General features: G+C 38.1%; 1 protein-coding gene and 3 long non-coding RNA genes across 7 annotated transcripts in view; 2 read left to right on the top strand and 2 right to left on the bottom strand.

Annotated features, from left to right (window-relative positions):
• The window catches only part of qkia (QKI, KH domain containing, RNA binding a), an 87274-nt gene extending 64822 nt beyond the window's left edge, over positions 1–22452 (bottom strand). For 3 of the 4 annotated variants that reach the window (XM_087288578.1, XM_087288577.1, XM_087288579.1), the window contains exon 1: positions 22070–22438. In XM_087288578.1, coding sequence (XP_087144704.1) covers positions 22070–22214 — 145 coding nt within the window. In that variant the 5' untranslated portion in view covers positions 22215–22438. 4 annotated transcript variants of the gene reach the window in all.
• LOC141378583 (uncharacterized) lies at positions 4061–18085 on the bottom strand. Its single transcript, XR_015513452.1, has 4 exons — positions 17955–18085; positions 12773–12875; positions 6084–6455; positions 4061–5972 (listed from the first exon to the last, which is right to left on the bottom strand). It is a non-coding gene; the product is annotated as an uncharacterized LOC141378583 (long non-coding RNA).
• LOC147833106 (uncharacterized) lies at positions 12850–22266 on the top strand. The gene is made up of 2 exons (XR_015513449.1): positions 12850–13582; positions 13620–22266. It is a non-coding gene; the product is annotated as an uncharacterized LOC147833106 (long non-coding RNA).
• A 245-nt stretch (positions 22453–22697) lies between the features above and the next one.
• LOC141378580 (uncharacterized) lies at positions 22698–24839 on the top strand. The gene is made up of 3 exons (XR_015513450.1): positions 22698–23556; positions 23627–23741; positions 24049–24839. It is a non-coding gene; the product is annotated as an uncharacterized LOC141378580 (long non-coding RNA).
• The last annotated feature ends 2577 nt before the right edge of the window (positions 24840–27416 follow it).

The raw sequence follows: 27416 nt of genomic DNA, 5'->3' as shown, positions 1-27416 counted from the left end.
CACTTTTAGTGCGCACTTAAAAAAAGAGCCAATGAAAAATAGAAACTAAAGTGTTTCTGTCTTTTGGCTGAACGAGAGAGGCGCAGCGAAATGCCACATTACCATAAAATAGCAGAGAGAGAGAGAGGGAGAAAGAACAAGTGAACGCTATCGAGCACATGCCATTAGCAGGCACAAACTCTGAGGCAAGTCCTAATTTCAGTGCCCAGACCACTAGTAGCCTAATAGTTAAGTAGCTTGTTTGCCAGCAGAAAGGTCGCATTTTAAACTCAACTAAAGGGTGAGGCAGGAATGTGGAAAAGCAGTAAGATCAGAGCTTGGTCTCTCTTAAGCGGAACACTGAGCCCTACAGTCGCCCTGGGGTCAGGCTGCTGGTTTGGGGTTGGTTTTCGGTTGTGGTTGTGTGTTGTGACCGCTGAGGGTTTAAGTTTGATAAGTATGCTGCTGATGCGTTGCATGTTTCACTAGGGCTGGGTATTAAGTTCGATACTTTAAGCACAGACAGAATTGTCTCGATACTATCAAGTACTGAAAAAATAATTTTCGTTCGGTACCAAATTTTGATACCCAAGGGTATAATCTTGTCAACGTCAGTGAGCTAGAAACCCTGCGGCATCCTTAGCGTGCCTGAATCAAATGCTGGTGATTGGCTGCATCGAGGCTGTCTTGAAAATCAATAGTTTACAGCAGTTACGCCCACTCGTTCAGAGCTTGTCAAATGTGAGGCTGTAATGCGTACACTACACTTTAAAGCATTTTTGCATTGTTTGACTGAAAGAAGATCACATGTCTACCACAAGCGTCGTCTCCTCCGTGACAGATGTGGATAACTGCGCAATGGCTTGGGCTTGAAACAGCCCCTTAAAAGTCACGTCTCGCTTTCAGTTTAAGGGTTAGGCACGTTTTGCACTCACACACAAGCGTACCAATCCAAAGCCCAAGTAAACACTGGCACACTGTTAGTGTGAGTACGCCCTAAAAGAATGTGTAAAAATTTTCTTTATTTTTGATTAATTCGTTGTTGTTGTCGTTGTTCACTTTTGGGAATTGTAAATAAAAGCACATATTTTTAAAATTACTTTGGTTGTGTCTTGCACTCATTCACTGTTTACATAAATATAAATAAATGTCAAACCCCACCATCCCCTAGATTAAGATTAACAGGGGTTTGTAACAATGGACAAGCAAAAAAATCTGATATAGGCAAAAAAATCGAAATTGGTCATGCAGACCTTACAGTGGTAAATGAGGTTTGTGCACGGTAAATTTATTAATCCTTTTTTGGACCTAAAGTACACTGTGTAACGTATTGTACTGTTTCGATGGCTTTAAAGAGCCCATATTATGGGTTTTTGAAAATTCCCCTCCATGTAGTGTGTAACACAGCTCTAAGTGAAGTGAAGTATCCAGCTAAGGCTTAAATCTGTTAGTGTACAGTGTTTAAAACTGTTGATTCATCTATAAAAGAGTCGACTCATAGTGCTTCAAACGAGTCACCTTGATACCGATTCATTAGGTGTTTCGCCATGACGTACGAACGAAACCAAGTTATTCACGTGCACGCGCAAACCCGGGAGATTTCAAACCTGAGGCCCTGCCCTCTGACGCAGAAACCCAGACACACACACACAAACATGCCGGTCGATTGAAGTCACACTGCAGATGGATATATTGAGTCTCTACCCAAAGATGAAACCTCAGCATTATAGCCAAGCAGTTGGAAACTACTGGAAACTTCTGGAAACTACATGCTACAAAGAATACTTCATCAGCGTTTGTTAAAGGAAGGATCAGTAAAGAGTAACTTACTGATGGACGTCAGGATGGATTTTTCTTCCTCCATTTCTCAAGTGTAAGTACGTGCGATTAAAGTTGCCTCGTTGACTCTAGCTTGCACATGTATTTAGTTGTGATTTGTTACTTGTAACCGCGTGTACTGTATTAGGTTAACTCGCTATATTCTCTTATCGCGTGCAAAGTCACGTTAAAAACGCGACGCGTGCTGCTTTGTTAACGGAGCTCCGTGGACGTGGATATATATATATATATATATATATATATATATATATATATATATATATATATATATATATATATATATATATATATATATATATATATATATATATATATATATTATAATTGTGTTAATATTTAGAACGACTAATGTCATTTAAATAATGCATTTAAGGTACACTAATAATAGTTTAAAATGTAACTTATTTAGTGTTACAGAAATATTAACCTTTTTTCAAATGGTATATGATGGATGAAAAATGGAAAGAAAAACAATTCTAACAAAGTCACTTCTGTTTTAAAATAAGAACAACTCTGTTCTGATGTTAGCACTATAAGCATATTTACCACCACAGTAAAGATGAGTTAGAAATATACAGTATATAATAGTCACATGGTTTATAGATGCAATCCATGCTGTCCAGAGTTCTTGGCACTCCAGGAATACCAGTGTTCTTTTGATTTGTGCTTCCTGCTCAGCCATGTGATGTGAATCCATAAGAATCACCCAAACTTAAACCATACAAGTATAGTGTTGGTGGAACAATACGATGGCTAGCATGAATAATCACCACACTGGTCTGGCTCCCAAATGACAATACAAGGTGAACAAGAACTGTTAAGAGAACTGTTAAACCTGATTTAAACAAGCATTTTTGTAGTAATTAAGAACTAAACAGTGGTTAAAGTGTGCAATTCTGATCCGTTAAAGAGAATACTGAAATTGTCATAATTTATTCACCCTTGTGCCATTTCAGACAAAAAAAATTCTCAATATCCAAGACCTGTGAAGAGATGATGCCAATCACAGAACACTTCTTGAGGTATTTATAAGGATAGAGTTTTTTTTCCTATCATTTTTGACAATTGGTGAAGTTTTGTTCCTTGCCACTAGCTTGCTTGGTTTGGGACTTGTGGAGCTGCCCATCAATGGAATTGCTCTTCAGTGTTTGGACTTTCAGCTGTAAAAATTAAACCATGAACTGAACTAAACTTTACGTTTGAAAAATGACAGTTTCAGTTTACTAGAACTTGTTAAGCTGCTTTGACACAATCTATTTTTTAAAAGCACTATAGAAATAAAGATGAATTGAAAATATCTATCCAAGGATTTGATTTACTCTCATTGTACGTGTAATACCAGTCTACATATTTTCAACAATCCATAATATTTCCTGCATTATGCAAGAAGAGAATGTTACTGAAATGCACCAGTATTATTACAGGCAAGCACAACAGCTTTTCAACTATCAGAACAGAGTATAAACCTCAGCATAGTGTACAATCCTGTTTCAAAGGTGTGAATTTTCCATTTCTCATGAAAAACCTTAATTGATAAGAGGAGGAGGATGATGCGGAGCGAACGTTGAGAGTTTAAAGCGACGGTGATTTCACTGCTCCTTTAGTGGATGCTACACAAAAGGATGGAGAGTGCTCAAAGCTCTTTAAGATTAAAATAAAAGAGAGAGGTGCTTGAGATGAAAGTCCGCTGATGTACAAGTTTTTCCACTTTGAAGCAATGCACTTCAGCTATCATAAAGCACAGCTGGCCTCTGCAGCCAAAAGATTCCAGCTTAATGCATTCACCACTTTATTCAGCCTGCAAACGACTTTATCTCAACAGACAATTCAATTCTGCGCCTAAAAACTCCCAAACAGAGAAACGAGAGGATTCTTTTGGGAGAAAAAGAAAACAGTACGCTCAAGATAGGGCCCTCAGAGAGTGTGGAAATTTCTCGGTCTTATCAAATGTCCACACCTTTTTTAAAGTGTAAAAATCCTCTTCCTCTAAAAACCAGAATTCAGTATATTTCACTGCTGACGACCAGCAAGTAAAACTCCTTTCAGAAATGTTTGCTCCGTGCATGAATTCTGTGAACTCAGCACTGCATTTCATGTTTGGCAGAGGAGAATATTTTTCCTGCTGCATTAATATGGCTCTTCTGGAAAAATATTCTGCCGAGTTTAAACGAGATGCAACAACTTGTCAAAATCAGTTGATGGGAGCTTGTTTACGCAGGTACAACGTGTAAGAGCCTCTGAATTTTCTTGGAGGAGTCCAAATTTTTAATGTCATAAAATATTTAACAGTAAACATGCAGGAAAGACATCATTCAAGAAATATCTCTTACACAACAATTCTGGATACTGAATATAAGAATGTAGAATAAAAGGAACATATGTAGTTTATAAATACCAAAAAATTAATAGAAAAACTCAAATGATAACGTCCAGAGAAATATTAATTTAATAAATATCACTAGTTAGCAAACACTGATCTGATCCTAATAAAGTGAATTTTTAAGATTATTATTGAAGCTTCTCTCCTTTACATGACTAAAGGCCTAAATTAAAAATTGCTCAGAGCATCACATTTTCACAGACTGTCTTCTGTAAATATTAAAGATAAACATTAATTGTTTTGGGCAGCATGTCAGCTCTCTTACAATAAGGAGAAAATAAGGGAGCAAAAAAAAATCTGTTTCTCAGAAAACAGGTGAAAAGACAAAAAAGCTCACATGGTTGGTGCCACCATGCACCAAGTTAATGTAATCAGTACCAGAAACCAAACCACAAATTCCAACTTAATCCAACAGAAAGAAATTTAGTAACAATTCTAGTTCCAGTTCCATGTCATGATTTTTTTTTAACAGATTCAAGTCAGTCAAGTGTCTGAACATGATTAATGTAATAAACCCTTAAGGGATTATTTCCATTCAACCACGAATGCCAGTCATTTATTTGAGTTTTGGTTCACTTTGATTTAGGGCTGGACCAATAAACAATATTATATTGAATCGTGATAAAATGTATGCCAATAACAATAATAACTCTGGACTTTTTTTTTAACTTCATATTTATCTAAGAGCCAATAACAGCAGAAATGTGCAATAATGGGAATGAGATGTACAGAATTTTCAGCCACCTTGATTAATTTAATGGACCCTCTAATTTTTTTCATTGTTACGTTACTCTTTTAAAGCTGAAAGTATTACCACTTATATTAAAATATATATCGCTATCGTTTAATTTGTAAAATAATGATCAAGATTGCATTTTTGCAGCATCGCCCAGCCCTACTGTGATTTCCATTGTTTCAAAAACACAAACATTACAAAAAAATATATTTTACATTTAGCAGACAAGTTAACATCAAGTTGACAGAACAAATAATTTCAGTAAGTATTAATGCAAGCCGTTTAAATGAACCACTAGCAAAACCATGCAATTTAGCTGATGACGATTTCTTTTTATAATCTTTCGAATTACTGACCCGAATGTGGTCTATGCAACCAGTGCCCAAACCAAAGCTGTTTGGAGCCCCAGAGCCATGCCTACCTAATGTCATCACAATAGAGCAATAGTAGTTTGAAGGCATTTAACAAGCCAAAGCAAACATTTCCAGAAAGTTTATTCTATCATGCTTATTCAAACCCCTGAAACCAACTCTAAACAATGTTTTGGCCTGATTGTGTTTGAAATTGTGCCATCAATTGTGCCATTGATTTAGCAGCTTATATCAACAACAGTTAAGTGTAAAAGAGGTAGAGAGGCCAGTGCTGTACGTTCTCAAATAAGCACAAGCTTACTGAACATTCGAGGATGAATGAGAAGGTGGTTATGAACTACACACACACAACCAGAAACACACACACCTCACTAAAAGCCCCTTGAACAAAAGCAGACACACTACAAAGCTCAAAAACATGTCCCAGAGCTGCACTTTGATGGAGAAACAGAGCGTTTCAGTTCAGGCCAGAGAGTTCATGGAAACAGAGATGAATCCAAGTGTGTCTGCACCAGCCATGAGGAAACACATCAACTGTACTCGAAACTTCGACACGTCATCAAACGGTGAAGATGGGGGGGGCACTCCAGTGGCGGTAGATAATTTCAAAGAGCGCCAATATGTCTAACAACCAACAATACACAAAGATTATTCATGTAGAGAGACCCTGCCAACAAAAACAGGTGTTTCTGAGTTACATGATATCAGAAAGACTGAGGATTAAAAGATTAGAAAGCTGGACATTAGCACTGGACATGATCCCTGACCAAACACACACTCTCCGATCTGTGCTTCATCTCCCTGCGCATTCCCAGATTGTCCTGCTGCAGTCCGGGTTTCCGCAGAGCCATTATGAGAAGCTAAATTTAGCAGGGAGGCTTGTCACACTTGATGATATGGTGCAGGGTTATAGAGTAGAGCTGTTGAGGAGGGGGTGGGCTCGGGTTATCATTCAGGACGAGGGCACAGCACAGTTACTGCGGTGGTTTAATGGCTACCCAGCAGGACGCAGGGTCTAACCACAGCCTGTAGATTACTCTTATACCTAAACCATATACTGCACAGGGAATCCAACAGCTTCAAAAATCCTCTGGTCACAGCTGGTCTGTTCAGAGGCAGGTGAGTTTGGGACACTGGGGAAACAAAAGAACTGACACAGCACAGCCGATTCAGCCAAATACACATGAGCGCACAAGTGTCTCTCGTATTGCTATTCAGACACGGTGCTGCTGTTGAATTACCACTGCAAAATATTCATTATCCGAGTTATGAGTTTGTCATCTAAATTTGGTGTGACAGAAGATCATGAAATAACAATAAAATAAATAGACAGCATGTCTACTCACTGTATTAATATTACAATCAACGCTGTGATTGTTATGCACAACTTATCAGGTCAGCATGGTGTGTGTGATCTGTAGTAAATCTCCATTGAAGGCCAGAGGGCACTCTTACATAAACCCCAAATGCATACAAAGATACCTAAGAATTATCCATAGTGTTGCATTATTAATAGCTTTCATTGATTCTGTATGAATAATAAACACACGACTATGGAATCGTCACACAGAGGGATTTATTTCAAACACTCAATTAAAGGTATGAGGCGAGTTTGGAATAAAACCCATATTATTTTATGTGGTAATTTCAATTGCAGTATTCACTACACAGCTGATTCTTATTCTTATTCTTTATGAAGCTATGCAAAACGTTCTCATTATCGTAGAATGGTCATATCAATCAATTCAATTGAATTTGATTTAAAAACAGACTTTAATATGGCTTATCAATGAACTTTAACTTTATCTGAACATGTGCTAAAGGATTACTAAAATTCACTTTACTGACAAAATGCATATGAAAAATTGCTTTAGATTAACTTCCCGGCCCTACTTCATGCACAAAAAACAAATAGTGAACTCTGTCGACGGATTTAGTGTTGCACTATTTATCGTTTCAGCATCAACATTGCAATGTGCGCATCCACAAAAGTCACATCGTAAGATATGAAATGTTGAGTTGAGATGATAGAAATTGTATTTATATCGCAATATATATTGCATAGAAATGCATATCGCAATGCCAAATACTTCCAATATTGTGCACACCTAGACTGATTCATGATCCAGCAATCGATTTGATCCACTCGAAAAAAAATAAGGAAAAAACCCTACTTTGTTACAAATTGATCTGTGCGATTTGGAGAAAACATCCAATTGCAATTTTTTTTTTTTACATTTTGCGATTTCGATTTGATTTGCAATTAAATTTTGTAGTCAAGCTTCAGCTCAATCAGAATCATAGCTTCTTACTGTTAAAATGCAGTGAGTGTTAGTTAAAAAAAGAACTGAAAAGATATTAACTTAAACACTTATTCAAACTCATTTTTCTCTAGAGCAAACAGTAAACACAAATAAAATGACCTTACCTTTCTGTAAACAAGTTTAACTTGAATTAGGGAGATATAGCTTATTATAAAATAATAATAATAATAAAAATAATAATATTTATAAAAATACAGAACAGTCAGCAAACTAAAATATCAGAAACAACTCTGAATATGTACTTTGCTGTTGCTTGCTACTAGATCTAGACTAGGGTCACTGGCAATACTTTTAGTTGACTTTTTAGCAAGACACTCATTCAATTGGCTAGTAAGACTATCACACAGACGGCAGTCACACATTTGCTCTGGGCAGGGGAAATTAAATAATACAAATATATTTCAAAGTGCCTCCTCTTGCGATTAGCTAATCACAACATTTCAAATCGCGATTGCAGTTCGATTTCGATTTATCTCACAGACCTATTACAAATAAGTCTATACATAATTAACTGAATTTAATAAGCATTTTGTTTCCCCCATGGCATTTACCAAGTATTTTAAATGGCATTTTGACATCAGACTAAATCTTTTTCTTTGTGGCATTAATAAAATCTAGGGGCAGAAGGCACAAACACAGCAGTAACACAGATTTCAATTAAAGCAGCAACAGCTGCAACTAACTATCTAAAATACAATAACTAAACTAAACCTGTGCAAGCTGAAAGACCAAGACGGTACAAGGACTTCAATATCTCTCTCCCTCTCTCTCTCTCTCTCTCTCTCACACACACACACACAAACAGAGCAGATGTTTCTGGAATTAAACAGGTTGTATTAGTGAGATAAGAGAAACTGATTATACTATTTACAAATTTACAGATAATTCACTTCATTTGCCATATGACTTGTTGACTGAACTCCATCTGTGCATGTACACACCGACACAAGCTCAAACAGGAGCTTCAGTGAGATGTGGATTAGAGGAATAACAGGAAGCAAAAGGAGGATGCTAAAGTGGTGCAGAATGGAAAAGCCATCGATGTTTTAACAGACCAACAACTGGGGTGCTCAACACATCCTGAGGGCGTGTGAGCGTTCAGAAAAGAGGATCTTGTGAGATCAGTATGACATACATGAAGCGAACGGCCACAGATTATACACCAACCAAAAAAATAAATATAGACTGTACTTTAACATCAGTATGCAGATGATAAAGTTGGCCATGTATGCATTCATAAACAAGGCTTTGATTGGCCTTAAACATACACACACAAAGTGATAAACTTGCTAAACAATGACAGGAAGAACTGAATGCTCAAGCAGGAAGGAAGGAACCAGTCAGTAAATGTGCTAACAGTAGATAGTCGAACGCCTCTTTCCTTGGCAGGACACCCCCCTTATCCTCCTAAAACATAGTGACAAACTTGCTTGGTACAACAAAGCAAAAACAAACGAAAAGAAAGAAATTAGGATCTTTGTTTTTCCCTTCCACATTTTAAGGGTGTGTTCACACAAAAAAGTCTAATATGGCTAATGGGCCTAATGATTATTTTATCAGACTAAACTATTTGTAGAGCTGATGAAACAAAAATCTCCTGAATATGAGAAATTATGAAACTTCTGCCATTATTTACTTGTCCCCCACTTGAGTTTCTTTCTTTTGTTAAACAAATAAGTTGATATTTTAAAAAGAGCTATAACCACTGACTTACATAGAATTTGTTTGCTTACTATGGATGTCAGTGGTTACATGTTTTCAGCTTAGGGCATGACGATTTGGCCTACAATCAAACTCTATTTTGATTATTGAACAATTACTTTAATTTTTATTTGCCCTCATAGTTCACTGACAAGTTTTGTACAGTAAACATGCTCACATATTACATGCAAGAGATTTCTAAATAAAAGGTGCATTACTTGATTTTAAAATAATTGAAGGAAACACTATCTACTGTGTGCAATTATTTATTTAACATCAATGTTGAACAACTGAAATTAAAACACACTGCCTACAACAAACAGTTACTTTTCTTATAAAAGTGAAATAAATAACTTGCACTTTTGCAAACAAAATTCATTATTTTTAATGTTTTCAATATTAAAAAGTAGAAAATAAGATAGATTAGATTTAAATTTCAACTTCTATTTTCAATTAGTTACCCAGCCCTATTCAAGCTTTATCTTTTGTTTTGAACAGAAAAAAAAAATCAATAGTCTAAAACCACTAGTGACCGATTTATTTTCATTTTTTGGTGAACTATTGGGGTTTCCACTACATGTGTAAAATCTTGACATCATGTTCTGCTTTTTTCATTAAATTGCATTTGGACAGCCTTGCTTTCAAATTTTAGTTGAACTGACTGGAGTTTGTTTGCAAGTCTTGGATTGCACCAAGATTCACATGTCAGACTTAATCAGTTGAACTATTCTAACAGCAATCAAACCCTGAAACCAAACTTTTCAAAGCCACGCTTATTGTGGTATCAAAAACACCAAAATTCACACCAATCACCAGCAGTTTAAAGAGATCTCTGATGTGGTGGTCAAAGCAGACACAGCAAAAAACCGCCACTGTGAGCATATCCATTCAGCTGCTCTTCCTTTTCATCATCCCTTCTTTTTCCCTATCTTTCAACTGTGCGAGATGGAGTGGCAGGACTGCATTCCTCTGCTTTTAATTAGCAAGAAATGAGGGCAGCCAATGACAAGGACCATTTACACCAGCCAACGAGAGGGAAGAGAGGGAGAGAGTGAGATCTCAAGGTGCTAGTTTCACTATGTAACTGATCTCATAAGAGATGCCTGGGGACACAGGATGGCAGACAACACGAAGTGCCATCCTTCACGGGAGTAGTAATGACAGCAAAGTACTCTGGGTAACAGCACACAACAACAGAAGCTCCCAGACAAGCCTGAGCACGAGCATGTATGACAGGAAAGAGACTGTCTGCCAGTCTTAAAGACCTGTTAAAGCTATTTTATCAAATTAAAGAGTTAGAGGAGTATATAATTTAAACTCGGCACTCAGATGGTGCATATATGTAATATTTAGTAATCCTCTGCAGTGTATGTCACAAGACCAAACCTGTATTCCCAGAGAGTTCAGGTAGATGTTTATCAAGAAACTTTCCGTGCAAAACAGCAGATGTGTAAAACCAGTTCATTGGCATTCTGGACTGAAACTCTGCTTCAAAATCCAAAGGCCAATCAGAGAACAGAGCATCCTGGAGGTTTAGTAATTAAAATCAGACAGCCCACGGCAACTTAAATAAAAATACATATTTACAGAAATACTTTGCATGTGTGACAGAGAGAGTTTAGAGACAAAATGAAAACTGACTGAAATTCCAGCATTAGATGAACATTAGCAAAATGGGATTCTGCCCTCCATTTACATGAAAAAAAAATCATCATGTTGTGACTCAGCAGCTGTCACAATCACTCCTGTCCACCTCAAGCTTTTAGCTGAAGGTCTTAAGGAGAGGAACAGAGAGATGCAGCGAGAATGGAAAGAAAGTGTAACATACTAAAAGCAATGTGCGCATGAGACTCTTGACTAATACAAACAGACAGACCCTGTTATAGACTTTAAAATGTGAACAACAGTCTTTAGTTAAAGAGAAGAGATGCAGCCCAGGGCACAGAAAGAGAATAGAGGGTAAGAATAAAAATGGTATGTGGAGACACATACCAGGTGCAAGGATTTATCTGTAATACACCGGAAAAAAAAAGGTTGACTTTAGCCCAAAACATATTCTGCACAACCATCTACGAAATAAATGTATTAAGAAACAGAAGGAATGCTTGTCTGTTGTGGACAACAACAACGGCTCATGCAGATACTAAAAATAATAATCTTAACTTTAAAATAAACACATTTATCTCATGAAGTTAACATGATTAAAACATTTGTAACAATGCATGTAATACTACTTTAAAAAAAATGCTGAACAAAACATTTCTTAAAAAGAACTTTTAAACTCGATTACAATTAACGAACATTATTACATATTTCAAGTGAGAGATTTCTGAATGAACAATGTATTACTTGATTTTAAAATAAAGGAAACATCAACTGTCTATGACTATTTATTAAACAACTGAAATTGAAGCACGCATTGCCCAAAATATACAGTCACTTCTCTTAAAAAAATAAAATAAATAAATAAATAAATAAAATAAAAAAACTTGCAATTTAGGAAACAAAATAATTTATTTTCAGTGTTTTTCATATTTAAAGCAGAAAATTTGTAATGTCTTTTCTAAATAAAGCAACTCTTGCATATCCTGTAAATAATATTTTAAACCGTGCATTTCTTGCATCTTCTGTAAACAAATATTTACATGTATATAGTAATTTTAGAGTAATAGAAAATAAGGCATCTCAAGGCATCTCTGCCGCAGATTCCAATGACCGCCAATGTAGTGCAAACATGTGATGCGTAGTTCGATTTTTAAGAGGTGTGTATGTATGTGACTGCATAAAGGCTGTGCCAGACCATACCGTGTGTTCAACACAGAAAACTATAGATCAGCCTTAACAGCTTGAGGTCACAAGACTCCACACATGGTAGGGAAAGTAATTGAAAAAATTAACCGGGAAAATATTTGGCCGATTATAGGTTCTGAATGTCGATTTTGATTACTTTTCAATTAATTGCACAGTCCTAGTTTAGTTGTGTTACCTTCATACTGTGTACAGACAACATTTTACATCCAATGTGAAATCATAATCCTGATCCAAAACCCTTTTACACCTTCAGGAAACGGTCAAAAATAAAACCAAAAATCGATTTTTAACCTATATATAAATAAAGTCATTCAGGTAAAAAGACCTGTTTTTTGAATAAGTTAAATAAATTTTGCCAATCATCTGAAGGTCTGAGTTTTGCTGCACATTAATGACTATACAATGGTGGGTTATCTCTACAGAACAACTCCACATAATCATGTAGAAGGCATTTATGGCTTCCCTTCCGTGAAAAAGACGCCGCACATACACAAGTGCTGTCCATATCAGGCTTATCTAAACCACTTCAACCATAAAGACAAATGCATTTATGGTCTCGATAAATGCTTTGTGTGGCTACTGTTGTGAGGTTTGCTGAATGTTTGAAGAGTGAAGGAATGCAAAGCCTCACACAATCGGCTTTGTGCTGGTCTCACCGGTGGAGCAAAAAAGGTTCAAACAGGAAACTGTAACTGAGGTCACGTCCTGTATGCCAAAGCAGTGATGTCATGTGTCTGTGTGAAGATAACATAAAGCTTCATTGTCCAAAAGCAGACAGGCTGTGAAACCACATAGACTCTCGCCCACCCCCCTCCATCCAGACTGACCTCATTCACAACACACACACACACACACACACACACACATTTGTCTTTCTACATCTCTTTTCCTCTCGTTTCTGCCAACCGGTTCAGTTCGACCCTGCCATCACTCTCTATGCGCACAATCAATCTGTTGACCCCACTAGCGCACTAACCGTGCCCACATAGCACAGTTGTGACATGGTCTTGCTCTCCTATGATGCTCTTTTGTTTTTGACACATTTAAGAGCTAATTGAGCACAAATGCAGCAGTGTAACAAGAAGCTAGCAGACAAAGAGAAAGCTTTGTGCAGCAGAAGGGACGGCATTGGCTTCTCTGTAGCGTTTGACAGCGGGATTGATGGAGGCCGATATAACATGCACAGCGAAATAAATCTCTTTTTTTCCCCAACACAAACTGTTGACTGTAGTGGAATGTTAAAATTACAACAGGTGACTAAGCTTCAGTGAATAATCTTTTTCAGTTCAGAACACACACAAAGCTATAAAAGCTCTCTCACACACACAGTTGCAAAGTCATCTGCCCACAGTGAAACAGCTGTTCATATCTGTTGTTAAAGGCGCTAAAAGTAATAGTCAACGGTTTGTTTTATAAGGTTGGTCAATACTTCTATTTTTTTGTAGAATGTGTTCTAGAATGTGTGTGAAGTACAAAAGTGTAGAATGTGTTCTAGAATGTGTGTGAAGTACAAGTGTAGAATGTGTTCTGGAATCCTGCTAAACATTCAGTCCTTCAATCATAAGTGACAACCAGATTCCAATGACACATATGTGTCCGTTTACATAATACATGAAATATGCTGTATGACAAGAAAATCATCGTCATAGCAACCATACACTACAGGTTTTTACAACAGCCAAGGTCATATGTACACTGCTGTTTCAGGTCAGTAATTTTTTGGTTATTTAAACAATCTAATAATAGATCAAAAGTTAACATAAAACTTCTATATTTTAACAAAAATCTAATTCAAATACATATTGTAAACACAAAGAATCATATTATATTCTATTTAATATCCTATTATACAGATTGTTAAAAATATTTTTACTTAAGAATTGCAACATTTATTTTAATAAATTTAGCCTGACATGTTTACTGTTTCAAAATATTATACATGTTTTCTAAAATAAAATATATAAACGCGTAAAAAAGTTGCTGTTTTTTACTAAGCCATTTAAAATGACTTATTGTAGAGCAGTTATTACAATTCCGTAAAACTGTGATATCTTTATCCAATGTTATCATACCATTAGAAACTTTTACCATCCCATGTCTAGTTGCACTACCTAATGGCAAAAGGATATGAAACTGAAACAAATCCAAATAAACATCCAATATTAATAAATCAAACCTTCACTATTAATAAACAAACATGAAATTTTACTGAGATAGTCCATTCATAAACAAATAAACAAACTGCATGAAAATGCAAGAACACTTCCTGAGTTTTAGAGCAAAAGTATATTATATTTGCAAATGAGAATGATGCAAAACAGGAACTACAGATGATGATCTGTATAGAATCTGTCTTTTAATTTACAGTAGAAAAGACACTGACAAACAACCCACTTATATTACAATGACATCTGTGCTCTCCCATGAGGCCTGGTGCACGGTATGCTCTGATTGGCCCTCTATTAGGCAACACTCAAAAACAGACGGGGAGGGCAAAAAAAACATTTGCTTTGGAGACACCAATTTCTGCATTGAAATAAAACCTGCAGTGTTGCCTATCTGCTGCTGAGAGTGAATCGGAGGTGAAGAGTTGAAATCACAGGGTGAAACAGTCAAACACAACCACCTCCGGCCAAGACCAATTCGAGGACCATTTCCCAGTCCGAGAGAAATAAGCGTGATCATTACTACGCCTAATTAAAGCATTTAAAGAGACAGAACATTACAAACATTACACAAATTCAATTGCTTAATGAATGTGTAGATGAGCACTAAGGAATTCTGCTGTCTGATTTAGCCAAACAATTCCTCCGTTGCTCAATTAGAGAGAGCGAGAACTCGAGGAAAATGCAAAGACAAACAGTGTCTCCAAGCTGCTGGTTGTAAAACAGAGAGGGAAAAAACAGCACTGAAGTGGCATGAAAGAGGAGTGTGAAGGGGTGTGGAGATATTTCAGGCAGTTGTGGAATGTGAAAGGGTGAGGCCCTTCCCCCCTGCTTTGGAACGAAAAAGAGAGAGAGAGAGTGTGTGCAAGAGCAAGTGGATAAACAACAACTGCTCCTGGACAGAATCTCCAGACTACTCAGTAAAACTACAGACACAGACACTCACAGACACACACACACAGACACACACAGACACACAGACACACAGACACACACACACAGACACACAGACACAGACTCCTGCGATCAAACCACAACTTTTTCCTAAGAAACTTCTTTGGTTCTTATGAAAAGACCACTCCCTTTCCAGAAAGCCTGAATCAGCCTCTTCCTGGGCGAGCTGGCCCATGAAAGCTCTGTTGTTCTCCTATGGGGAGCACATGAGTGTGAGTGTTTAGGAAGTTAGTGACCAAGTCTGAATCATTGCATCAGCTCCAGCCTATCACAATCCCAGCTCTGGTGGCAAAAATGAGAAGTTGTGATCTGGCTTCACCAGATGACTTGAATAGCTCTATTTGGTAGCATGTGTATCTATCTACATAAGATGTCTGTCTACATCAAATATAATAAATATATTACATGTGTAGACAAATACAACAGAGAGAGTGAAATAAACCATGCTTAAAAAGTTTTCTGGGTAGTCTTAAAGCATCCATACAGAAATGTAATTGAAAGTAAAATAACACTGTACAGTCCTTATTGTGCTAATAATTACATACAAAATAATCTTTAAACGGCACCTATGATGAAAATAATTTTTTGTAAGCTGTTTGGACAAAACTGTGTGTAGGTATGGAGTGTCCACAGCCATATTGAGGTGATATAAAGACAATAAGTCTCTTTTTTGACTTCCTGGCTGTAAAAAAGGATCCAAATCCATCCCATTTTGAGACCCACCGCAACATTACGTAGGAGTGCGATTTACCCACCCAGCCAATTGATTGACAGTTGCGTATTAACATGTCTCTAGACATTAAATCAGGTTTACTTTTTACATCAACATAACGGATATCCATAAAGCAGTGTATATTAACGTGTATCCCATCACATTTGCTGTGCAAAAACAGTGCAAAGCTAAAATGCACGCACCGTGTGCGTCCCCTGCATGTGTGTGTGTGTGTGTGTGTGTGCATGAACTTTGTAACAGCATTGTGTGTGACTCTTTGCATAAAGGCTTGAATTAACTCCACAACAAATAAATCAATAATCATTGGGCAAGTTCTTACTGTAGTATTTCTCACAAACGTTACATGAGATCTGCTTTCTTCATGTTTGTCACTGTGCTGTTTATCTGACATAGCTGAGATTGAGGCACACTCTGACAGGCACGAGGGATTGGTAATATTCTGAAAGGTATAATAAATAATCTGATGGGTGTTTTGAGCTCAAACTTTACAGACTGGAGACACAATAGGCTCATCTTAAATCTGGAAAAAGGGCTAAAATAGGTGCCCTTTAAGTTACAAATGGTATAATATATTAGGCCTTGAATTGAAATGCTAACACAGCCATAGGCCTTAAAAGCATGCGAAGGAATCCTTTCACATTAGGTTTAAACTTTGCTATGACTCCATAACATTATGAACTGTAGAGTAGTGGTCGACGATAAGCACAACTTGACGTCGCAGATCCTTTGATGCGTTTATTGTGAAATCGCACATTGCAATATCGATGTTGAAACAATATATTGTGCAGCCCAAGTTGCAAGTGTAGCATCTAATTAAATTCTTCACCACACTGGAGTGGAGAAGTTGTTGAAGGGAGTGTGCGGGTGTCTGTGCAGCGTCAAGCGGACAGCAATGTTGGCAGGGCAGAGTCTGATAAGAAACCCCTGTGCTGGTGAGAGAGACCCCCTGATAACGGGGCACAGCCTGGCGCTCACAGACATGACTTTATCAGGGGCCACACAAGGGCCGAGTCAGGGGCCAGTCCACACACACACACAACCACCACCACTGGGGGGGAGGGAGAGAGAAAATGAGCAAGACTCCTCTGTTCCCTGTGCTAACCCTGTCAACCTCTTCCTGCTATCCAATTTATCACCGCCCAGCAGGACATAGAAAAAAAGAGGGGAGAAACAAAGATAGAGAGAATAAAATTATCTGCACACTCATTCTCCTGAACCCTGGCTCGAGCAGAGTACCTGAGCTAATGGATCTAGCTAGCTAATTAAACCAGATGCTGTAAGGGGCTCCCATGGGTCTCAGCCTATAAGAATCACTTCCTGTTCGCACCCGGAATGACCTCAAGCGTGAATTCTGCACCTAAATTACTAAAGAGTAACGAATGTAATAAAGAAATTACTACTTCAGCATTGATGAAGACGGACATTGGTACCTGTACAGCATGAAGCTTATATATGGACAATTGGGACACAATTTTTTTTGTATCTTTTATTCTAGGCAACAATAAACATAACAAAAACAGCTATACAACTAGGATAGTTATACAGTCATGAAGTAATAAAAAAATAATAATCAAAAGTGACAGTAAATAAGTTTGTATTGCTATACAAATTACTATTATTACTATTAGTAATATAAAATATTATTGTAACTGTATTTTAGATCAAATAAATACAAGCTTGGTGAGAATAATATACTTTTTCAAAAGCATTCTTATCCAGCACCAATGTTTTAAGTGTGTAAATGTTTATGAGATATACTGAAAGCACATCCCACTTCAAAAATAATTTCCAAACAACCAGCGTGACCACTAGAAATCAAGATCTTTAACCTTGACTCGTTCCTTTCATACCGGTGTCCATTTCTGAACACTGGCACTGGACTCAGCTGCCACGGACTTATCAAAGACAGCTCTAAAAACACCCGCAGGGTCACCTCTGAAGAACACAGGCACGCTGCAAACCTGTCTTTCTCTCGTCAGCCTGACACGCACTCATACGGTGTGAGGAGAGGGAGAGCAGTTGTCTTGTGTGGGGAACAGAAAGGGCGACGAGCGAGACGCAGGGTGTTGGTTTCCCTTTGCCATGACAACAGCTGCAAACACATACAATCAATTCCAGATATGAGCGTTTGTGCACAGCTGCCACCAGAACTCTTACAAGGAGACAAGTGAGAGATCATTCCCACATTTCACCTCCAAACACCCACAAGTCATCTCTTTCATCCAGAAGTGTGGAGTTAAAAAGAAAGAATCTTTTGCACACTGAAAACTCTATAATAATGACAGCAATGCTTAATAAATTCCCATATCTGTGTAGCCTTCTGGACACAACAACAAACTCATATTAGACAGTTTATCAGTGGACAAGAAAGCGAATTACAAGAATGTGGATAATAACTATGATTTTAATCAAAATCATAAATGTTAAAATATTCATGTAACTGTTTAAATGTGATCGACCACCATGCGAGTATTTATGCTACAAAAACAATTCAACAATGCATCTTCAACTATTTAAGTTAAATGTCAATAAGCTAAAACTATTTCAGCTCCCATTTACACTTGTATTTAACATTGTCCATGTATAAAAAAAACACCTACTACCAGGCGCAAAAAGGACCTTAATGCTTTCTCAGCTGCTCTGCAGAATAAAGGGTGGTTTATAGTTCTGCGTCCAGTGATCGGTGTGACCCATGGCACCTGCATTTCGCGTAGCTATACATTTACACTTCTGCGTGCTGTTTGTGTTGCTCAGCAATAATACTTGCAAAACGCTGGCTGGCAGTAGGTTTTTGTTCCTGTGTGTCAAGTTTCTTTAGGGTATTTTGTTTTTTCTAAACGCTACAAGTAGCAAAAACTTGCTCACTCGGAGAAGGAACCAGCGGACCTGCAACAACTTCAATCATAACGTAAACACAAAACTAAAGTTTCCATCTGGCGCTACTTTGAGACTCCACACTTGTAAACACTTGCTCCAACGGGCTTGTGGCTCTCAGCACCGCCCACTCTTGCCACTGGTACCAAAGCGGACCAATCACAGAGCTTGCACTGCACATCATAGAGACATAGTTAATTTTTTTTTAGATGTGCGCATCAGCCATAGTGAGGGCTATGCGACCGCGCAAAGGCTGGGCAGGAACATATGTATGCGCTTGACACAGAATAATATATAGTATAAATCAGCCATAACTCAAGCTTGTACGCCTGTGGGAGCAGAGAAATGGACAGAAACCTGAAAATACATACTTAAAATGAGCACACAGCTCTCTAAAATCCATGACCAACCAACACATCAGCCAATTTGTCCATTTTGCTATTATTCACGTCAATAACTGTGTCTGATTAACAGAAGAAACCATCTCGTCTAGTTTCAGCTCAATAATCTACCGCCTGCTTTGCCAATCAATACTGCATATTCCACTCTTTAAATAATTTTAATTTTGATGAACATTGTTTATTTAAGAAATGTTTGAATGGCACATCACCCTGCTGTCTAGACATCGGCATCAGGCATTTAAAAACCATATCGTTCTGATGTAAAGCGGAGGTCAGGAGAGATAGCAGACGCTGTGTGTAGCAGTACAAATTTTCCTCCCTACGCATTAAGTCTGAGTATTTACCGTTACAAATACATGACTGGCCCACATCACCCTGAGCTGCTCATTTGCATAGCCAAATCAGTATGCAAATTCAGCTGAGCGCAGCAGAGATTTTACACCTAGTCCAATCCATGCGTGTTCAAAGAAATGTGTGTCAGAAGGGAGAAAAAAAAACATGAAGGATAAAGTTGTCCTTGGCACTTTCAGCTCATTTTTGAGTGGATTGAGCAGAACAGATTACAGCAAGAGAAGAGCAAAGTTCAGGTAAACAGAGCAGAATGAGTGCAGATACACAAACATGAGGCTGTATCACTGCAGGAGGAACTAACACCTCACTGTTTGGTGTCAGAGCACACAGCTTCATGAGAAAACTCACATGGAGACACTATGGGACAAAGCAGAAGACTTCTTAAAGAAACACATCTGTGACATTTACACCTGAATTTCTCGTCAATTTTGATTTTGTCCATTCCGAAGTTTTGATCTAATGCTGTAAGATATGTTTGAGCTATTTACTTCTGAATGCTAAAGACAATAGAAAATAATACAAAAAGTATGAGCATTTTGTTTGGCTTCTGCTCTGATAGCTGCAAAACTATGCAGGCGGCTGCGGGTCTGATATAAGCAGCAATTGAACAAAACAAAATAAAAAAATGTTCCTTTTTTTCTTTTTTAAACCAGACTTACAACTTTACACCCTGTCTGGTAAGTGCAGTTCAACAACCTGTGCTGTAATTATTAAGAATAAAGTGAGTAGGCAGAGATTAAGTGGTCTTTTGCAGCTGTTTGAAATCTTAAACACTGCAAAAGCAATCAGATCGAATGCACTTTCAGCTACCTCTGAAAGCGGCAGAGTGGACAAACTCAAACTGTTTACACATTGTGTTCAGATTTATTTACTTGTGGGCAGATTGATAGAAGTGTATTGTAATATGAAAACAGACCCCTAGAAAGAGGGAGAGGAAAAAACTACTATAGATATGCAAGCAAACTCATGACGGTCTGCATGTTGAAATACTAGTTTATTACAGGAGTTATAAAGGGATTACTCACGGGGAGTTTATTTAACCCATATCTAAACTGTTTGGTCATCAACAAACTACAAAGTACACCCTTGAGTAAATCATTTTCATTTTGGAACAAGCATTAATGTGAATGGCGTTTGTTATTACATTACTAGTTAGTAAACATACAAAAAATCCTATTTGATTACATTATCCTTCATAAATTTGCCATTGGCGAATACAGTGAGTTGAGCTTCTCATCAAAACTGATCTAATCAAGCTTACGCGTGGTTTGCTTTGCGTTTGTGTATCGGAATGTGGAATTGTGATCAGTCAAACCAAACTAGTTTATCCAGTAACGCACAGTGTGATTTTGTAAAACGCCAAGAGCGCAAACGAAGCAGATTATGGACAACATTGCAGCAGATTTTGCGGCTGCTCTTCCTTCTTTGTTACAGGACAAACAGAACCGCGTGTCTGCATGTCCACATCACGAGCATTTCAGCAATTCTTGCGGCGAATACAAACGCGCAATGTCTTAATGTGTGCGTAATAATTCAAACATTTCCTAAGCGAAACATGAGGAGATTAAACCCTGATTGTAAACTACATGCATTTCAGACACAACAGCGGGTGTAAATAAACGCACAACGTGTGTGGAGAGAAGCAGTGACGGTGCAGATACGAGCTGCAATGGGAGAAACCTGCTGCATATAACAACCACAGACTGTCTTTCACACTTCCAGATTGCATTATAAATATATGTTTACAATAAAACACTGTTTCATGCTCGACGCGATAATGCTGTACCGCATGTCTCGCTCTTTGCATAGGGCGCATTCACGCATAACTCTACTGAATGCCTCGGGGGAAATCTTAATCTGCAAACAAACAGTTAATTGTTGTGATTAAATCCACTGTGTTATGTAGAGCTACTAATACTGTAACCACAGGAGGAATTAAACATACTATAAAGCTATTCTAAAAGTGACAAACAACCGTGAGTTTCTTATCTGCAACTAACTTAATGTTACTAACGTTAACCTAACTTCGGCTAACTTCACTCACACCCTGATATAAGTTAGTAAACGCTCAAGCGCCTGGTTATTAGCTATTTACAACATGTAATAAACGCATAGAATAAGACAAAAACCGTAAAAGTTGTACATTTGATGGTAAAGAAGTGAAAGTTAACAAAAATGACGCCGTTAAAAAGTTGTTGATTTAGCAGAGTGCTAACAGTGCTAGCGACCCGCACATGCGTAACGTTACTGACTTGGTAAAAAGCGAATTTTCTAATTATAAAAGGGGGGGAAAGCTGTTGAAAGCTGCTTAAACACAACCAAATAACCAAATTTAACAATAAAACATAAATCCCAACTATCATTTTGAGTCTCTTTCGCAGTAGACCAATAGTTTGTGAAGTTGTAAAACGCCACACGAACACTCACAGCTCAGATTTACACACACATACCTTCGTCCAAGAGTCTCTCCAGGTGTGTGAAGATGCCGCACAGGTTCGGTAAACTCGTCATGAGCTTCTTTTCGTTCAGTAGCTGCATCAGATAGTCGGGACTCGGCCTCGGTCTCTCCTTCACCTCCATCTCCCCGACCATCATCTTTGCAGACAAACGCTCACAATCCTTCCCCCAGAAAAGAAAAAAAAGAAAACACAAAAGAAAAAATAACGGTGCTGCTCAAATCCCTCGTTCCCCCTCCAGGCTGCGGCGACTCTGTCCAGATGTAGGGGCTGATCTGAATGTGCAGTCTCTGTCTGGCGTGCTCTTTTCTCCTTTCGCTGGAGTCGCGCGGTGTGGACTCGTCGAGTTCTCCTCGTTGTACTGAGCTCTTGCTGCCGCTCCGGACTGCCACCAGTGCGCGTTCGCGGAGGAACCTCTGAGCGCGCCCGACCAGCCGCACGCGCATTGGCTGAGTGCGCGACGCGGACGCGTACGGTGGCCAATTAGCGCATGGCTTGAAGAGGCGGGATCAGTGCTTTAACCATACGAATGAGAGCCTGAGATGATGGACAGCGATTTTAGCCAATAGCATGCATATTCCAGAACGCTTGGAGTCACCGGTATGATTTATCGTGAAACGCTATGACAACATGTCTGTGACAACAAGTGTTTGGCTTTTCGTGATGTGTGTGTTGCTTTTAGAGTCAAATCGTTTAAATGCATATTTCTGATTTGCAGTTTGCGATTATCTTCTTTTGCTAGGATGTGTCGTGCGCATAATCTGCAAAATATATATGTCGTGTTGGTGTTAAAAATATAAAGGTATAGCCTGAATGAACTACATTATGATTTATGATACTTTTTATTTATTTTTTTAAGGATGAAAAATGCAAACAAAAGTCTTTTCGCCAATCCAAGTTTTAAGAACAACAAATAATAACTTGACTTGTAGTTGATCATGTGGTATCAGAAGTAGCTTATATGAAAGGCAAAGGCCTCTAGATTACTCTTATTTTACCAAAATAAAATATGATCATGCCTTGATATTTATTTAGTTAGGACAGTAAGGTCTGACTTTGCTTAGACAAAAGTCTTGTCACTTAACAAAAATAATATATACATACAAATACATCTCTGCAATGACTCAAATAACATGAATAAAGTCATCTGGAATGGCAAAGAAAGTGTTCTTGCAGGTCTCCCAGAGTTCATCAAGAGTCTTTAGATTCATCTTCAATGCCTCCTCCTTTATCTTACCCCAGACATGCTCAATAATGTTCATGTCTGGTGACTGGCCTGGCCAATCCTGGAGCACCTTGACCTTATTTGCTTTCAGGAACTTTGATGAGGAGGCTAAAGTATGAGAAGGAGTGCTATCCTGCTGAAGAATTTGCCCTCTCTTGTGGTTTAAAATGTAATGGGCAGCAAAAATATCTTGATACCTCAGGCTGCTGAAGATGCCATCCACTCTGCAGATCACTCACACACCCACATACCGAAGGTACCCCCAAACCATGATTTTTCCTTTACCAAACTTGACTGATTTCTGTGAGAATCTTGGGTCCATGCAGGTTCCAATTGGTCTTCTGCAATATTTGTGATGATTGGGATGCAGTTCAGCAGATGATTCATCGGAAAAATCTGAAGTGGTCTTACAACTGGGATTGACGACAAGACTTTTGTCAGGTAATACATATAAAGTTTGTGTGTGTGTGTGTGTGTGTGTGTGTGTGTGTGTGTGTGTGTGTGTGTGTGTGTGTGTGTGTGTGTGTGTAAAATTTAAAACAAAAATGTGTTTTTGTTATTAACATATACCTGGGCATACTTGGAATAGAATATCCATCATCTATTGATTCCATTTGTTTCAGGAACATTCTGTTCTTTAAGAAATACGCTGTTTTACACTAAGTTTAAACAATAGTTGTATAAATATCTCTTTGTTTTCTCATTCTCACACATCGTGATACATTCCTTTATTTTCTTTTCGGCTTAGTCCCTTTATTAATCTTGGGTCGCCCAGCGGAATGAACTACCAACTTCTCCAGCATATGTTTTATGCAGCGGATGCCCTTCCAGTCACAACCCAACACTGGGAAACACCCATACACTACTGCATTCACACACATACACCACAATCAATTTAGCTAATTCAATTCACCTTTAGCACATGTTTTTGAAACATGCAAACTACACACAGAAATGCCAGCTAGCCCAATAGGGGCTTGAACCAGCAACCTTACTGCTGTGAGGCAATTGTGCTACACACTGCACCACCGTGACGCCCATACATCATGATATCAATTGTAAACAACTTTATCAAATTTATTACTTTTTTTTCCTCAACTACAATTAATTTAGGGAGGTCATGTAATATAAAAATAACCTTCAGCACAGCAGCTTGGTTCTAATCACTAATTTTGACCATTTATGTAGCATTTCAGAATATTTCACATATTAAGACACATCTCCAACCACCATATTACACTGATTCATCAGTATGTGAGACACATTTCAGTGACTATCAGCTGACATCCCTGGACATCATCCTGCCTTATCCACATGAAAGATAACAGGACACGTGTCTTCAATAGTGACAACATCCAGAACTCAATATCAGATATTTACTATCAGATATGTCATTGCTCCAGACTAATTGGCTCCAAGTAATATCCATAAATAAATGAATGCAGGCTCCATTTTTGAAATGAGCTAAGCATTAACGGCCTCTTTATTTGTGACACAAACAAAAATATATCCATATGATTCACTATGAATCCTCCTGTTCACCTGACTCTTCATCCTTTCTTTCTTTAATCAGTTTTTTTATTCACTTTTTTAACCTTCTATCATAAACTGAAAATAAAAATCTCCCCAATTTCTGAAGACAGCACAAAAGATTGAGCATTTATCTCTTTCTCAGATAAGGATCCTTTGCTCTTATCAATGCTGCCACATACATTTTCATTTTACTAGGCACTGCGCCACATTTGTGTCTGTGTGCTGCTAATATTGTGTGTGTGTGTGTGTGTGTGTAGAGCGAGATATTAATCCCCGCCCAAACCCTGTATTTTCCTCCTCTATTAATAACACGGGTTTCATTCTACAATTAATCCAATTAACGACACTTTAGATAAAAAGTGAATATGAAATCAGGTGGTTGTGGAGCGGCAGGGGGCTGAGAGAAAGGATGGAGACGGCGCTTCAGAGGGGGCATCAGTCAGGATCTGGCGGTCAGCGCCGGCAGCTGATTAGAAAAGCAGTAGGTGGCATGACTGTGTCTGGAATATAATGTGTGCTGCCTCAAAGCGCACACGCTCTTGTGTTATTTTGTCTGAAGAAAGCTTGAAGGCTTTGAGTGTGAAAATAAACAATACTGAAGCATAAAACAAAAGAGATTACGTGTGGGCGCTGGAACACCAGAGAGTGAAATCTGGGTCAATTGTGGGATCTAGAGAGAGGGAAAAATCGCACTTTTGTTGAGGTGAGGTGAAGAGTGGCATATTCTCACTGAAATTGGCAAGGGAGCGTGTGTGTGAGTGTCGTTGAGTATTTATGGGAGTGAGAGTAAAAGCATGTTGGATAAGCCGAACACAGGCTGATGACTGAAGAAACGGCCATAAGAGCTTTCTGCATGGGCTGGTCAGATATGTTGGGTGTTGTGTTTTGGACTGCGGCGCTGACAGCACTGATGGATTCTATTCTCTCCACCCAGTCCAGTCCAGTCCAGCGCAGTGCAGTATAATCACACCATGGGCCGTCATGTCATTCATGGCTCTACGGCTCCCTAGGGGGTCCGCAGGGAAGATTAGAGCAAACACACAGTCCTTTATCACTCACTCACAGAGACTGTGTTCAAAAGCTCTACAATGCTGCCTTTGGAGGAAGCATTCATAGGTAGGATGGCATCAAGGAACAATACAAATTCTGCTTCACCTCGTGTTGATACCTTTTTCTGATTGAATTTTAAGGCAGCATAGATGTGTCCTTCACTGTCTTTAATGTAGCACAATCCTGTGCATTGCATTTCTGACAGGTGAGCAAGAAAATAAATAAAATAAACATGGGGCAATGTATGTGTAAATGTATGTTTTTAATGCATGTCTATCAAGAAGTCACTCTAGTAGTAAGTAAATATCCACTTGGTTATCGCCAAACTCTCTCGATTTAATTGTACGTGATTAAATTGTTTTGCTTTCTCAGAAATCTGTCTGACATTCGTTTTAGAAGGTGCCTTTTGCGCGGTAACACCGGCTCCAGAGTCACTGCTAATTTTTGCCTCTGTGAAATTTCATTCATTTATTCATTTATTTTCCTTCAGCTTAGTCCATTATTTATCAGGGGTCGCCACAGCGGAATGAACCACCAACTATTCCAGCATGTTTTATGCAGCGGATGCCCTTCCAACTGCAACCCGGTACTAGGAAACACTCAAACATACTCTCACATTCACACATGCGTTCACACACATATACTATGGCCAATTTAGTTCAAATTCACTTATAGCGCATGCCTTTGGTCTGTGGGGAAAATCGGAGCACTCAGAGGAAACCCAGATAAACACGGGGAGAACATACAAGCTCCACAGAGAAAACATAAAACTGGTCCAATTGGGACTCAAACTTTCTCACTGTGAGGCAACAGTGCACAATACTTCTTTTTTTAAATGTAATGTTTTTTTAAAGAAAAGTTTTGTTGAATTTAAAAAGTGCACCAATACAGCTATATTTTCCTTGTCTTGACACATTAAAACATTGTGGCTAAGAAATACTTAATTGGTTTGGTCAGAGATAAATTTGGTAAATCCTTAATTTTGAGCCATAAAAAGTCATGTGAAATAAAAACGAATTGCATTGCGACAACCCATTTGCTCATGCACACTGAGCAAGCTAATACACAATACACAGAAGAAGTTAAATGAATGAGGAGGCATGTTGCGGACATAACACAACATCTAAATCAAGTCATCTTAGCTTGTCAAAGTCAAATTTATGCGTATAAAATATATTTCCCAACAAAAAAAGTGTGGCTATTGAAAATGGTCACACGCAGGCCTCCCACCAGTGCTGATATACAGCCATATCGAACTGCTACTCGTGTGATATTGCTCATATTGTATCAAAAATTGTGTGTATATTTATACACATACACATACACACACACACACACACACATGGTGAATGTAGTACATCTTTTGGTCTGAGTTGTTGCTAAGAAATTCATAGTAATTCATCCTTTTAGTGAGGCTTTTTTAATATGAAAGTACAGCTGTTAATAAAGACATATAGAGCCATTTAATATATAATAGAAAATGCAACCTCAAAAAGTTATTTGGATACAGATTAGTAAATTGAGTATAAGGAG

This window comes from Danio rerio, chromosome 17 (genome assembly GCF_052040795.2).
Source record: "Danio rerio strain M-AB ecotype USA chromosome 17, GRCz13ab, whole genome shotgun sequence".
Classification (NCBI taxonomy): domain Eukaryota; kingdom Metazoa; phylum Chordata; class Actinopteri; order Cypriniformes; family Danionidae; genus Danio; species Danio rerio.
Note: the sequence above shows the minus strand (reverse complement) of the source record. Positions and strands in the feature narration are given on the sequence as shown.